The sequence below is a fragment of the Lathyrus oleraceus genome, chromosome 6, assembly GCF_024323335.1.
Source record: "Lathyrus oleraceus cultivar Zhongwan6 chromosome 6, CAAS_Psat_ZW6_1.0, whole genome shotgun sequence".
Classification (NCBI taxonomy): Eukaryota; Viridiplantae; Streptophyta; class Magnoliopsida; order Fabales; family Fabaceae; genus Lathyrus; species Lathyrus oleraceus.
Window position 1 is genome coordinate 14,272,159 of NC_066584.1, and position 15,570 is coordinate 14,287,728.

At 35.5% G+C, this 15,570-nt stretch overlaps 2 protein-coding genes across 2 annotated transcripts; one reads left to right on the forward strand and one right to left on the reverse strand.

The window, feature by feature from the left end:
* Nucleotides 1-2,563: 2,563 nt before the first annotated feature.
* LOC127098256 (uncharacterized) lies at nt 2,564-5,419 on the forward strand. Its single transcript, XM_051036793.1, has 4 exons — nt 2,564-3,318; nt 4,292-4,448; nt 4,674-4,871; nt 4,993-5,419. Exons 1-4 carry the CDS (start codon nt 2,669-2,671, stop codon nt 4,996-4,998), a joined length of 1,011 nt encoding a protein of 336 aa, XP_050892750.1. The 5' UTR covers nt 2,564-2,668; the 3' UTR covers nt 4,999-5,419.
* A 742-nt stretch (nt 5,420-6,161) lies between these two features.
* LOC127098257 (uncharacterized) lies at nt 6,162-7,615 on the reverse strand. The gene has a single exon (XM_051036794.1). The coding sequence runs from the start codon at nt 7,275-7,277 to the stop codon at nt 6,375-6,377; it is 903 nt and encodes a 300-aa protein (XP_050892751.1). The 5' UTR covers nt 7,278-7,615; the 3' UTR covers nt 6,162-6,374.
* Nucleotides 7,616-15,570: the final 7,955 nt, after the last annotated feature.

The window sequence follows — 15,570 nt, forward strand, 5'->3', positions numbered from 1 at the left end:
TTCAACAATTTTCCTCTCCGTCATCCCCTTGTACGAGATATTTGCCCAAGGTGCCTCTTCGGTGATAACAATAATGTGTTGGTGTTTTCCTCTGCCTTCACCCTTATCTTCGCCATTGGTTCTCCTTTCCATTGGTCACGACATCCACCTCTTTTGAGAAGGACTTGTTCTTGGGCGACTCTTTTCTTTTCCATCTCTTTTTTTCTCTTTTTACATATTCAGACAAATAACCTGTCTTTATCAATCCTTCGACGACGTCTTTCAGTTGGATACAATCATCAGTGCTGTAGTCATAACTCTCGTTGAAGTGGAAATATTTTGTCTTATATGTTCAGAACGAATCTCTGATGCATAAAGGGTTTATGACTACTCCTTTTTGGAACTTCGTGTTGGCGCACTCCTGATAAATCTTCTCTCGTGAGGCATTCATAGGAGTATACTTATCATATTGACCATAAGTGTCGCAGTCATATTAATCTCTTTTCCTGCGAGAGTCTTTCTTGGATGAGCGATCGGGGTTTGCATCTGCTTTTCTTGGGTTATCAAAACAAGGTGTTAAGCTTTTCTTCAAGGTTGGTGAAAGGTTGTTCCATGTTCAACAACTCTTTCACTATAAGAGCCTCTATTCGCCACAACTTCTGGTTGAAGGAGCTAACTCATAACATGTCCTTATCAAAGAACTAACACCTTAGACCCCCCTCAAGACCTTCTACTTCCACGACCACTTGCGTGAAAAGGTCGATGTAAGACCGCATACTCTATTTCTTTCCATGTGTTATCCCGTTTAGGGAAGCTATTTCCACTGACCTCCTTTTTCAGGCCGTGAAGTGAGTCATGAAGCTCTCACATAGTTTAGTCAATGACTCAATGCTCTCGTGCGCAGAGCTTTAAATCATAGCCTGGGAGATCCCTTCAACGTTAGTGAAAATAATTTGTACTTGGAAACTTCATCAATGTGGAAGTAGTTCAAACACTTATCTACGAGTTGCACGTGCTCGTCGAGATCTTCTTTCTCGTTGTACTAATTCAACTCATGAGGCTTGTCCAGTGCCATCGATATTTGACTGTATAGGATGCAGGCGTAGATGGGGTGATTTTGAAGATTCTTTTTCAATGACTTTTCTACATGCTTTTGAGGAGGAGCATGGCTACCTTTGTCTTCCCCGGGGCTTTGAGGAGGAGTTTGAAGCTTCTTGCTTTTCTGATGGTATTTTAGAGCTTCGTCTATCCATGACGCAATTGGATTAAGAATGATAATTTAGCTTCTCTTTGAAACGACTTTTTGAACGACGTTTATCTTCAGAGGTGCGTTGTGCAAGCTTTCTTCAAGGCGAAGCAATCTTTCTTTTAACGCTTGTGAGTTTTGTTTTTGAATCATGTTGTACATATTATTCAATAACTATTAGCACTTTATACTCCAAGATTAGTCCATAGTAGTTGGAAACCAGGCAAGGTTTCAGGTGGTGAGGCTGGTGGTTATATTGATGGTATGAACGAAGATACTGGAGTAGATCTTGCGATATGAGAATGTTGAAATAAATATGGATGCAAGACAGTGTCTACAATAACTTGATATGCAATACCTTGTAGAAGAGGAAGAGGCAATTGGGATCTTACCACTTGAACGACAATGACAACTACTTCGCATAAGCCGACATAACAAGTAACTTTATATCAAAAAATGGTTGAGAGGTTTGAAAGTCAGAAATTCGTTTTTTTTAAATGAAGGTTTATCCTCTATTCGAATAGGTCGAACGCGATGAATCTGGTGTTTGATTTTGAGAACTTTGATTTGATAAATTGAGGAAGCTTTAAATCAATGGATCGAATAAGAATATGTGAGTGTGGAAAACACATGGATCAGAAGTCGAATTCCACAGACGACGTCACTGTTTTGTTATGAAACCATGATTGATCGAATAATCGGTGGTTATGATAGACAACCGTGGATCTGAACCTCAGATACAGAAGATGAGAGACCCACCTGCAAGGTTAACCATCCAACGCTCAAATCAATATGTAAAAAAGAAAAGTGAATTAAATTTGAATTTGTATACCTGAGATTCTTCGCGCATGTTATTTATATAATAAAATGGTTATTACAACATGCTATTATGTATACGTGTATGCGGAGAGCCATTGAATGCTATTCTCTTATGGCAGTTTCCCTTGAGTTACGAACAATATTAAACCCATCATTGTCCCCTTTGGATCATCGACTGATTATCAATCAACCGATGATGTTCCGTGGCTCAAAACATATTTTTATTTTTATTTATATTAATATAAATAAATTTATAAAATTGAAATTCAACCAAAATATCCAAAACTTTCCTAAATTATTATTCCCTTTGTTCATTTTTAAGTGTCTTTTTTTTGAAAAAGTTTTGTTTCTTTTTAATTGTCATTTACAAAGTTCAAGATATTATTAATTAAGAGTATTATAAGTAAAAGAAGAATTGTTATTAAAAAAATAGTAATAATGATTAATTTTTTTTAATATATGTGAAAAATCAAAAAATAACATTTAAATAGGAACGGAGGGAATACCGGTAAGTATTAAGGACAAGTTTTTTATTCTCTTAATAAACCGATTTTAATTTTTAACGATGTAAGAGAAAAGTAGCTGAAGAAAATAACACCAGTTTAGTCAGCGAGTGACTGAGTGATGAGCATGAAGATGAAAATGGAGGAGCAAGAAAATCTAAGCCTAATCCCCCCAACAGCAACCCTAGAAATAGACAAAGACCTCACTCTCCTACCACGCATCAAACTCAACCTCACCGTACACCCTTCCACACCTTCATCCTCCATAACAAACCAAATCGACGAATGGAAAACCAAACGAGCCTTACTCGATTTTCTCCAAACCTCTCATTCTCTTCCCTTTCCTCTCCCCGAAGAAGATCTTCAATTCAAACGCTTCAACAAAGACCTCAAAAAGCGTAAACGCGAAGATCCCGTCGTTTACGGTACACTCCACATCTGGGACCTGTCGTTTTTGAGCGAGAAGAATGAAAACGACGTTGTGAAATGGAGGAATGGTCTTGTTGAGAAATTGAACGGCGTTGAGTTGAATCTTCAAGGGGTTAGGTTTAGGCTTGAGGTTGATGTTCCCGAGTGTGATGATTTTGATGGGATGAAGAAGAATTGGGAAGAGTTTTATGCTTTTCGGGATGTCAATCGGAGTTCCAGGCGCGAACCGGATACGATTGTTGTTAGTGGTGTGCCGTCTCGGTGGTTTGCGGAGACTAGGGTTTCTTCTAAACCTTCTATGCTTGTTACTCATACCATTTTTTCAAAGTTTGGCAAGATAAGGTTTGTTTTGAATACAATTTATAGCTTTTATGTGGAAACTGTTTGATTTGTATTATCATTTCTTATAAAAATAGCTAATAGCTAAACAACTTCTATGATATAAGCACTTAATTTAACTGTTTATCCAAATAGGCATTAATTTGCTTAGTTAGTATGTTTGAACTTGTTAATAGCTAGTTAGTTAATTCTTCAATAAGCTTTATATATATAGATGTTTTTGAATGGGTGAGATCTTTGGGTCATGGTTTTGAATAGCTTGAGCTTAGGTGAAAGTGTGATTGATCCACTCAAATAGTCGAAGTGTAAACCGTGCAGTTCACAATTCTACTGGTTGAATGACTCGGTTTAGTTTTTGAAACACTGCGAGCTTCTTGTATGCATCTTTTCATTATGATTCCTGATGAGATTTCACCTATAGTGTTCAAGCTTGCAAGCTTACTGTTTTACTTCCTTTGATGTCCAACATGATAAGCATAGGTAGATAACTAAGGCATTAGGAGCATTTGGATTAGCTTATGAGTTATGGCTTTTGTGTGCTTATAAATTTTAAATTCTTCACTTATGGAACTGTTTTTAATAGTGTTTATATAGAGGTTGAATGAGAGGGTTTTTGAAAAACTGAAATGCAGAAGTTGATTTCAACTTATCTATGAAGTTATTATTACCTAAGAGACTTGTATTATGAGATTCTTTTAGTGTTTCTTTTTCTGTGTGAATGTTTACAGAGTTTACTCAAACTAGATTTAGACATAATGTGATTGATAGAATAGAAGTATGAATCACTTTTATTTGTGTGTTTTTAGTATAGATATTTATATGAAGGAATGTGTTTTGGATGAAGACCCGAATTTACTTCTCCTTGTTAAGAAGTGGAAAGAAATTTGTTTGTGTTGACTATGTGAGAATTATAGCTGTCAATACTCAATAATGTGATTGTACCTAATTCTTTTGCTCCTTAACTTGCATTTAATAGGAATCTTAATGTTGCTGAGGACGATTCAGGTAAGGATGCAAATGAAGACAGTGTAGACCTAGTTTCGGGGCTTTACTGCAAGATTGTGGTTCAGTTTGAGAAATATAGAGACTTCCATGATGCATTGAGAGTTCTCAGTGGCCGCTCTTTGCAAAAGGTATTGATTTAGGTTCAATTTGGTTTAGCTTATAGCTTATGACTCTTGAGTTTTTTCAACTAAGTAATGGGTTTCTACATTTGAAAAGCCCTTATTTATGAGTAAAAGAAAGTGTTACGAGCGGTTGTTGAAACAGATAATACGCAAGCAGTTGCAGGCTTGCATTACATTCATGATTCATGTTTTTGATTTTTTTGTGATAATTTATGAATCATCTTTGAGCAGCAAGGATCAAGATTAAAGGCTGATTATGTGGTTACTTGGGACAAAGATGAATTTTTTCGTAATTCAAGGAATCAAACTCAAGAGAAAAACAACGCGATATCCACAACTGCATCCGATCATTATAGAAGTGAAGCTCCTCGGCGCCAGGTCTACAACTCTCGCCACAGTCCAGATAAAGTTCGCTCAAGGAGATTCAGGGTAAGATTTTGATATGTCAAGGGGTATATTTTTAGCCGTGTCCTTTACTTTCCTAGTTGGACCATCTCTAATTGATGACAGGTATATTAGTGTTGACAAGGAGTCCCTTTATTTGATGCAGGAATGAGGATTCAACTTTTTGTTTTATTTTGGATACAAACTCAATATTGCTGTTATGGACTGAACTCAAATTTAGACTCGTAAAATGTTCGCTGACTCAAGCTCATGAGGTTGGATAGTGGGGTTATTTTCAGAGATCACCTGTAATAACATTTACAATCTCATTTTTCCAATTTAAAAAGCGAAATAGCCCTTGTTCATGTTATCTGTTCCAAAAAGAAAATCGGTTTCCCACATTATTTGGCGAAATTAATTTATTATCATTGAGTTGTGCTGTAAAATGACAGGGTGAGAAGTGAGAAGTATGCATGTATTATTACATCTCAACGATAAGAATGGACCTGAGAATATCTTAGTTCTAACATTGGATGGAACAATCTTTGCCTTTTCAACCAAATTTCAAACTATCAATGTCCATTTGTCTACAATCATAGTGTAATACAAAGAAAATAGAGCTCTCCAACTGTGAAATTATTGCTTAGAATTGAGTGTAGTTTTTTGGATTTTAGATACTCAACTTGATCTAATTCTAGCAGAATAAATTCATAATAAGAGATATACCTTCCCAAATGAAATATAAGTAAAAAAATTGTCAAAAGTTGAATATATTTAGTTTAAATTTTGGACTAAGTACATCTAATTTTTAGAACCCTCTTTCATTTTAGAAAAAGTTCTCTCAGCGCATGCTTTTATTTTTTCATCCACGGTTTTGAAATCAAATAATTGCTTAAGAGAAACTAAACACCTCAAACTTGACCAACATGTATTGGTGAAATTGAGTGTAGAAACTAATGAAATTTTGAGACAACATTAATTAATAGTTAATCATCACAATTAAAAATGTATTTGTGTAACTCGATGTATATCTTAATTGAGTGTGGTAGGTTTGTGTTATAGTAATTCCTTCAGAACCAGTATAGTAGATAACTTTTTTATTAAAAAGAATACATCAACAATGACGATATCAATGAGTATTAATTTATAATATAATACAAACTATTCAAACTTCTAATCTTTAATTCAATTCAGGTATCTTGAAAGAATCATCATGCTTAATAAAAAGAGAAATAATTAGATTGCTTAGAACAATGAAATTTGATTGAATTAATTAACTAATCACTAACATGGATTGCATTAATTAAGCCTAATCCACCAAAATCTACACTAAACTTGTAAATTGAAATTCCACTATCATGATCCAACGAACATTTAACAAGAAAGGTTGAATAGTCAACTCTTTTCAAGAAGTTTTCAAAGAAAAAAAATGTACACATATTCACATTTCACAAAGCTAAAATTCTAATCCTAATTAAGAAAATGGAAACATGAAAAAAGAAGAAAGAACAATTCAAAGGGAGTGAACAAAAAAATACACAATGATCACTAACTTTTCCTGTGTGAACGTTTTCCATGAATCTTGTTCTTGGAAGAAGCTTCATCAGAATCACCACCACTTCTTGGAGAAACTAATCCATCATTAGTACCACTAACCATTTTCTTCTCACTCCATCTTCTAACATAATCTTTCTTCTTCTCATTAACCCCTTCATTAATCGCCATTTTCCTTTCACTAAACCATCTCTCATAATCTTTTTTCTTCACCCCTTCATCACTCGTCACAACCATTTTCTTCTCACTCAAGCCTCTACCAAAATCTTTCTTCATAGAAGTTCTTGAACTCAAAGAACCATCTTTCATAGTTGGATTAGCATACCACAAAACACAGGTGAAAATTGTTGTAACCGTTCTTCCAAAAACAGTCAACATAAGCAAAATCATAATCACAACAAATGCCAAATACAGCATAGGCTTATCCATTTCAATTTTCTTCACATTCATAGAGATTCTCTTCTTGGGTTGGTTTCTTTTTTCCATAGTAACAACACTTGATGATTGATCAGTTGAAGAATTCGTCAAGTTTCTTGCTTTCACTACTTTTATCTCTTGGCTCTTGTTTTTCACCTTAACAATAATAGGGACAAAATCGTCTTTATTTGAGTGAACAAAACGAATGTAAGAAATATCATGAGGGTTCATTTGTGAATAAATTTTCTGCCTTTTATCGTTTAAATCAGATAAAAGTGCTGAAAATTTATCTAAGCCACGTGTAGAATAAGGGTTGTTTTTGCTATTTTTTCTTTTGTATCTTCTTGGGCTTGAATCTGGATTTGCAAATAGTTCATCATCATCTATTGGATTGAATGTTCCACAAACAAAAGGGTTCAACATGTTAATGAAAATTTTGCTTTTTAAGGTACTAGGTTTTTGTTTGGTTTGAGAAATCATGAGAATTGGAAGTTATATTATGGTAGCTATAGATATGGGTCTAAACTAGAGACTAGACTAATATGGGCCTACTTAAAAGTCAAATCAAATAAAAAAAAAGATTTAAATGTAAGTGTTGATCCTATAGAAGTTTCCTAAGGGTATTATTGACATTTCACTAGTAGGAGATGGAGGAAATTTTGTGTTTTTATGTATATTTTAGTCTGTTTTTGACCATATACTACTCTAATATGAATGAATTCTTTGTGATTAATAGTAGACTATAGTGCCGTGAGAATTGAGCTATGGGATGATAGAAAAGAGTACATAGAACATGTTACTTGTGGAAAAGGGTGTAGATCTAGTCTTTGAGTTATAAATGTAAACAGGTTTTAAGGTGGCACATATGTTCTATATATCAATCTCTAATGTTTTCTAGAAGGTAGTATATGATTTGAATAGTTAAGAAATTAATGATATGGGGGTGTAGTTGTCAATGGATAAAATAATGGGATTATAAATTTGTTAATAAGTATGCCTATGATATGTTTTATATGGTCAAGATACATAGTAGTATAGTACAATAAATGATGGATTGACTTAGCATATTTGAAGAGAGTTTATTTTTCACTTTAGTGAAAAATTCGTAAAATTTAAAAATGTATTTTTTGATGAATTTTATTCACATTTTTTTAGTCAAATAATAAGGTTATGTTAAAAAAAGTTATGGAAATACATCTTCGTGTAATTTACGAAGATGCATCTTCGAAAGTTACTTTAATAAAATACAGGTCAGAATCTCTTTTCATTCCCAACTTCTTAAAATACTCTCAAAACTCACAAACTTTTCAAACTCTCCAAACCTCTCAACTCTCAAACTCTTTCAATTCACAAACTCTCAAACTCATTCAACACACTTTCAAGTTTCTATCATCAACATCTAATCAATTAAAGAGCTCAACATCAAACTCACATTTAATAAGTTTTTTATTTCTCTAAACTTTTTTATTTCAATATACATTTGTAAAAATTGAGTATTAGGTTATGTTATAAGTAGTATGAATATTCTATTTAAATGAGCATTGTGTTTAATAGGTAGTTTAAATGATCAATGCATTTTTTTGGATGTTGGATTGGACTGCATTTTTGCCACTTTTCGTCCTTTTTGACTTGCAGAACAATACATAGATGCATATTCAAATTTGTTCAATGCTTATTTTCCAGAAATCAGATATGCATTTTCAATTTTTTTCTGTTTGCATTGTTTGACTTCATTTCATTGTGTTTCATTTGTATAATACTTGATGATAACCAAGATAGATAGAGGTATGATAGAGTTACGCAACATGCATCAATTCGGAGGAAAAGAGCTCAATCATCGTAGGCACCAATCAGTTCTAGTTCGGTTGATGCGGAGGCGTCAACTTTTAGGGCTCATGCATCTCCTCATTCGTCTTCCTGTAGGAGGTAGTTGTTACCTCTTGTTTTGTATACATGTATTCCAAGTTAACTAAAGATTGTATGTGAAAGACCAAACAGATGACAGGTAGCTGCACACTATTGACGATAATATATTTACATTTTTTAGGGTTTGTGTATCATGTCATAAAACTTGTGCTACACCATTACTAATAATTCATATGTACGATTTTCAGGCTTGGATCCTCCAACACTTCCCACACATATCCGACTGGTCATATATTTCGAGGAGTTAATCATACGACATAGCCTATATCTTAAACACTTGGTAGTAGAAGATATACATTTCCATGCTTGCACATATCATCGTCAGATGCGTCCATTGGACGACATGACCTTCTACTCTTGATGGTTGGCTTACATCTCACATATGATGTTTCATCACCTGCCTGAGCGTGCCATGTATGATGATTACTTTAGTCATCCGGTACCAGATGAGACACGTGGTGCCCTAACTCCTAGCGACTAGAGCGCTGCATACACTACATCCAGTGGAATTTTAGGATGTCACATCCTTATATGACATCAAATGCTCTATGTGATCCACCTATGCCAATTCATTAGGAGATATTAGAGGAGGAACATAATAGGGGCTATTGTTTTGGTATGGACAAATGGTCAATCTAGCATCACATGACACCTAGAAGAAATCCATCTATTTGGACTGTCAAGTATATCCAATGGTCGTATGAGATAGATGATGTCATCCATATATGAAGAACGACTCAAGAGCCTTGGGTCCATATAATGCTTACACCTTAATATCGTACGAGATCGAGATCGAGGCCGACCAAGTACCCATGAACCATTGGATCAAATAGATCGATAAAATCACTAATCCCACCCCCTTGGGTAGTTATTCTTAAAAAAAGGGTCTAGTAGTTCCAGCTTAGGATGAATCTACTTTAGAAGTACACCTAATCAGAATTGACAGGACCTAGGAGATCATCCTATTATACTCCAAGTGATCTACAAACATGTTTTATGGGAGCATTATGATCAATAGAAGGTTATAAGACCTACAAACCCTAGAAGCCCACTATTAAAGACGATATGCAAATCAGTATCGTATACACATTACCTTGAGAGTCATAATGTTTGCAAGTACATTTCTAGTCATGGATGAAATTAGAAGATTATTAGAGTTCAATATCAAGTTTAACATGAGATCCACTATCACAACAATATTTGAAGAAAAGTTCTCACCCATATCAATTATCTTGATCGTATTTAATGAAATTAGATTTATTTTTTTTCTTTCGAAAAAAGCTTAATATTTTTCATCTATGATAAACTACTAGATACCCGTTAAAATATCAATGTGTGGAAACAAGTTAAAAAGTTAGTTGGAGGTCGAGTATTCAAATTCTGACAAAGATGTTATTTACAATTAACCACTAATAATTTGTTTTAATATAATGACTTCGAAATTCAAAACATTTAAATAACTACTGTTCAAAATCCACTACAACAAATGTCACCCAAGCAATTGATTGCTGATATATTTTTTTTTACATAATAACGTTTATTTCAACTAAAAATAGCCTCAAATGAATTTTAATTGCCCGCAGTTACTTATCTCAATTTCTCTCCTCTAAGTATTTATTTATTTATTTTAAAAACAAAATAAATCAAAGGCCACGATGTATTATTTTTATTTAGCAGATTTACTAGATTTTTTTAATTTTATTCATTCTTTCTAATTTTGTGTTGTTATTGTTGGATTGTATTAACACATTCATGTAAGCTATAAGTGCGATTGCATAATTATTAAAAAATGCCATTTAACATATCTGAAGAGATAATTTTTTTCTTCATTTTTTGAATTAAATATCCTTAGAGGGTCATACATATTGAGTAAAATTTCTGGTTGTGAACGAAGCCATGATGTCAGAATTTTGATGATTTGGGTTGTCGATATTAAATTTATCATATTTTGATTGATGAGATGCTTAGTGGAAATTCCATGCATGTGTTTTGTTTGTAAGCAATTATGAGATGAAACATACAAGAATGCTCTCCAATGTATTATATATTTGTATGATAGTCAATGAAAGGAAAACTTCGATAGATAAATATATGTGGAATAAATTGCCTCATATCTTATCTTATCTTAAAATATTCTATGTCCATTGTCCACCTATTGAAAGTTATCAAAAACTAGAAGAGATATACTATGTGTTTTGACTCTGTGTACATTTATGTAATTCCAGAACTTTGGTATGTAATTTCCTATTTAATTAATTAATTGTGATTAACCGTACGAAAGGAGACCGTATGTGACAATGCCACCTACGGCGGTTCGGCCGCCTTTTCCGAAGCTCCGACCACCATTAGAATTATTGTGTTTTTTTTCATTTGTTTAGACGATAATTGGTGTATTTTTTTATGGTTTTTTTAAAAAGGTTTATTTTTTCACTTAGTTCTTGTTGGAGACTTTTTAAAGGTTGAAAGATTCTCTGATCAGATAAAAGAAATTGTTTTTATATTGATTAGAGGGGTCAGGTCCTCCATTATTGTGTTATTTCGCGTTTCTTTTTATATTGATTAGAGGGGTCAGGTCCTCCACTATTGTGTTATTTCGCGTCTCTGACTCTCTTCTTGATATAACTTTTTTCACCTTTGATATAATAATATGCGCTTCATGTTATTTTTTCATTGAGTCTCTGAATTTTTGGACAAAGATTAGTTGAAATGTTTAAATTTGAGCTTCTTCTAGAAGACTCCCATTGTTGGGATTTATCACCTTCATGGTGGCTTCTTGAAACACGTAAAGTATTCTAGTAAAAACTTAAAATTTCCCTGACGCACGTTGAATAAGCTTGTATTGAAAACCTTATAGTGTTTGCTTGTTGAAAGTTGATGGATAATCTTTCTATAAGGTCTTGATAGGTAGTCATAGAGAACTCAGTGAGATTTATGTATCAATGCATGTTGTAACATCCCGAATATTTTGGATTAATTTAAATATTATTTTAATAAGATTATTGGAAGGAAAAAGGAATTATTAAATAATATTGGGAAATATTATTATTGATGTTATTTATTTTAATATTAATTAAATAAATAAAATAAATGGAATATGAAGAGTGGAAGGGTAAAAGTGGAATTGGATATAAGAGGCCAAAGTGAGAACTCAGAAGTTTTGTCACGTATTTTGCCTCAGAGTCAGAAAAAGAGAGGAACCGCTGAAGAGAAAGAGAAGGAAGAGGAAAAGGCCAAAGATTGCTCAGAGCTTCCTTCAATCCAAAGAGGTAAGGGGTCTGAACCTTATTAAATGATAATATGCGAGCAAATTCATGATATATGTTGAATTGTTGATGAATTTGGGGATTTTAGGGAGATTGGGAAAGTTGGGGTTTTGATGGAAATTCTCCGATCTGTGAGTCTGGTTGAGTTATAGGCATTATAATCGAAGTATGTTGTGTATATATGACTGTTAAATGTTGATATTGGGTTGTTAGCCGTGGGGTATGAATTATAGCGAGTAGAGAAGCAGAGCTGCGTTGGGTTCTGTAGCAGAGGGCTTCTGTCGCGCGCGATTCGCGGCGCGAAGCCTAGTTCGCGGCGCGAACTGGGCAGAATCCAGAGGAGTTCTGTAACGCACCGTTCGCGGCGCGAACCCTGCTGCGCGGCGCGAACTGTGCTGTGCAGAAGTTGATGTTGGCGAGTTTTGGGTACGTTGAGTTGCGAGACTCTTAGTAAGTCGCTGTATTTGTATTATAAACAATTAATAGTGATTATATGATTGTGTATGAGGTGTTTATGATGATGAGATGTTGAATTTACGTGTTTAGTTATAAATGTGTTATGTAACGATATGATATTGTTGTAATGTTGTTGTTGTTTTGTTGAGTTGTATGTCATGCTATTAATGATGATGATAACCTGACTATATGATGCTGTTGTTGCTATGTTGATGATGATGCATGTTTGGTGTGCATGCATTCATGAAAGGCCGATGCCTAGTGATGAACGGACTGAGTTCCAATGATGATGTTGACTCCGGGCTTGTTGAGAGGCTTGGTTCCTTGCGGGGAACTCAGATTCTATGGTGTTGAATCTGGGAGTGGTGATCCTGTAGTGGTCACAAAATGGGTATACCGAGTCGTGTTGAGTCATGCATGGGTGTGTGCATTGCATTTGATATGTTGTTTTGCTGATGTTCATGAGTATGTTGATTATGATGATTATGATGAGCTGTGTTGGCATAAGGGGAATATATTATGTTTATATTTCTGTCGTTATATTATTATTTAATAATGTAATTCTCACCCCTTCTGCATGTGTTTATGTTCATCTATGATGAGCAATGTGCAGATAAAGAGGAGTAGCTATTGTTGAGGTTTGAAGAATAAGTGTAGAGTTATTCTACAGAGTCGAGTCAAATGCTCTGGTCATGTGACACCGGGGTTATGGGATTCGATAGAGAATTGATTATTATTACGTTGTTTATGATGACTATTATGTTGAGATGTTTGTCGAGACGATAATGAAACATTATTATGAATTGTTATATGTTGAAAGATTATAATTGTGTTGTTGTCCGCTGCGAAGTTTTTATTTTAATAAATAATATGTTTTATGTTGTGATATGATAAAAGTGTTATGTTGTAAGAAATGTAAACTCTTCTACATGTTGTACTCTGATAATCTATTTAATTATGTCGTTTGGGGTAGAAGGGTGTTACATTAGTGGTATCAGAGCATGGTCAGTCCAGTCGAGTCATAATGTGATGTTTTCCCTGTTGGTCGATTAGTGTAAATGACACTGTCGATATTTAACGGTTGTGGTTGTGTTGTGTAGAGTATGGCTGGAGAAAATGACTGTGCGATTGCTGAGGCTTTGGCTGCTATAGCGCAGGCTATGCAGGCGCAGCAGAATCCGCCGGTCGACGAGTTTAAGAATTTGGGAAGGTTTCTGAAGAATAACCCTCCTACATTCAAAGGGCGCTATGATCCAGATGGTGCTCAGATTTGGCTGAGGGAAATTGAGAAGATCTTCCGGGTGATGACGTGTACTGAAGCACAGAAAGTGCAGTTTGGTACGCATATGTTATCTGAAGAGGCTGAAAACTGGTGGGATAACACTCGCCAGAGAATTTCAGTACCAGGTGCTGAGATGACTTGGGAAAGGTTCAAGACGGTCTTTCTGGAGAAATATTTTCCTGCTGATGTGCGATGTAAGAAGGAGATGGAATTTCTAGAACTGAAACAGGGTAACATGTCTGTTGCTGATTACGCTTCGAAGTTTGAGGAGCTGGTGCAGTATTGTCCTCATTATAATGATGCTGGTGCTGAGGGATCCAAGTGTGTCAAGTTTGAGAACGGGTTGCGTCCCGAGATCAAACAAGGCATTGGTTACCAGGAGATTCGTAGGTTTCCTACACTGGTTAATAAGTGCAGGATATTTGATGAAGATAGCAAGGCTAGGACTGCTCATTACAAGAGTCTTAGTGAGAAGAAGAATAAGGATCGTGGTAGTCCTTATGCATCTCCGAATGGTAAAGGTAAGCAGAAAGTGGTAGATGAGAAGAAGCCAAGTGGGGGAGGATCTTCCATAGCTGGTAAATGTTTCAAGTGTGGCGAGCCAGGCCACCGTGCTGATAGCTGTACCAAGAGAGTGCTGAGATGTTTCCGATGCGGTCAGGCTGGTCATAGAGTTACTGAATGTAAGGATGCTGGTCCGACGTGTTTTAATTGTGGCGAGAAAGGCCATATCAGTTCGCAGTGCTCGAAACCGAAGAAGGCGGCTACTGCAGCTCATACTACTGGTAGGGTGTTTGCTCTGAGTGGGGCTGAAGCTCCTAAAGAAGATAATCTGATTAAAGGTACTTGCTTGATTAATAATGTTGAATTGCTTGCTATTGTTGACACTGGTGCTACTCATTCGTTCATTTCGTATGAGTGTGCGACCAGGATTGGTGTGATTATGTCGTCCCTAGGCGGAAGTATGGTGATAGATACTCCTGCTAATGGTTCTGTGAAGACTTCTGTTGTCTGTCGAGGTTGTCATTTGACGATCTTTGAGAGAGAGTTCGTGGTTGATTTGGTGTGCTTACCCTTGCACCAAATTGACATTATTCTGGGAATGAATTGGCTAGAATTCTATGGCGTGTTTATCAACTGCTATAGGAAGACGGTGCGGTTTTCTGAAGTTGGTGAGAATGATGAGGCAAGATTTCTATCTGCTAGGCAGGTGGGGGATTTTGTGAAAGATGAAGCTCAGGTATTCGCTTTATTTGCGTCTCTGCAAGCGGATAAGAAAGTAGTGAGTGTAGATTTGCCTGTTGTCTGTGAATTTCAGGATGTGTTTCCGGAGGATGTAAGTGATTTACCTCCAGAACGTGAAGTCGAATTTGCCATTGACTTAGTACCAGGTACGAGTCCAGTGTCGATGTCTCCTTATAGAATGTCGGCAACTGAATTAGTTGAACTGAAGAAGCAACTTGAGGAATTGCTGAAGAAGAAGTTTGTGCGTCCAAGTGTTTCTCCTTGGGGTGCACCAGTATTGTTAGTGAAGAAGAAAGAAGGTACGATGAGGTTGTGTGTCGATTATCGGCAGTTGAATAAGGTGACTATCAAGAATCGGTATCCATTGCCGAGGATTGATGATTTGATGGACCAGTTGGTTGGAGCTCATGTTTTCAGTAAGATTGATTTGCGGTCGGGTTATCATCAGATCCGAGTGAAGTCAGGGGATATTGCGAAGACTGCTTTCCGTACGAGGTATGGTCATTATGAATACACTGTGATGCCGTTCGGTGTGTCTAATGCTCCAGGTGTGTTTATGGAATATATGAATCGTATATTTCATCCGTACCTTGATAATTTT

Coding starts and splice junctions, on each gene's coding strand:
- LOC127098256 (XM_051036793.1), top strand. CDS start 2,669: ATGAGCATGAAGATGAAAATGGAGGAGCAAGAAAATCTAAGCCTAATC. Junction 3,319..4,291: donor TCAAAGTTTGGCAAGATAAG/GTTTGTTTTGAA, acceptor TGCATTTAATAG/GAATCTTAATGTTGCTGAGG. Junction 4,449..4,673: donor GTGGCCGCTCTTTGCAAAAG/GTATTGATTTAG, acceptor ATCTTTGAGCAG/CAAGGATCAAGATTAAAGGC.
- LOC127098257 (XM_051036794.1), bottom strand. CDS start 7,277: ATGATTTCTCAAACCAAACAAAAACCTAGTACCTTAAAAAGCAAAATT.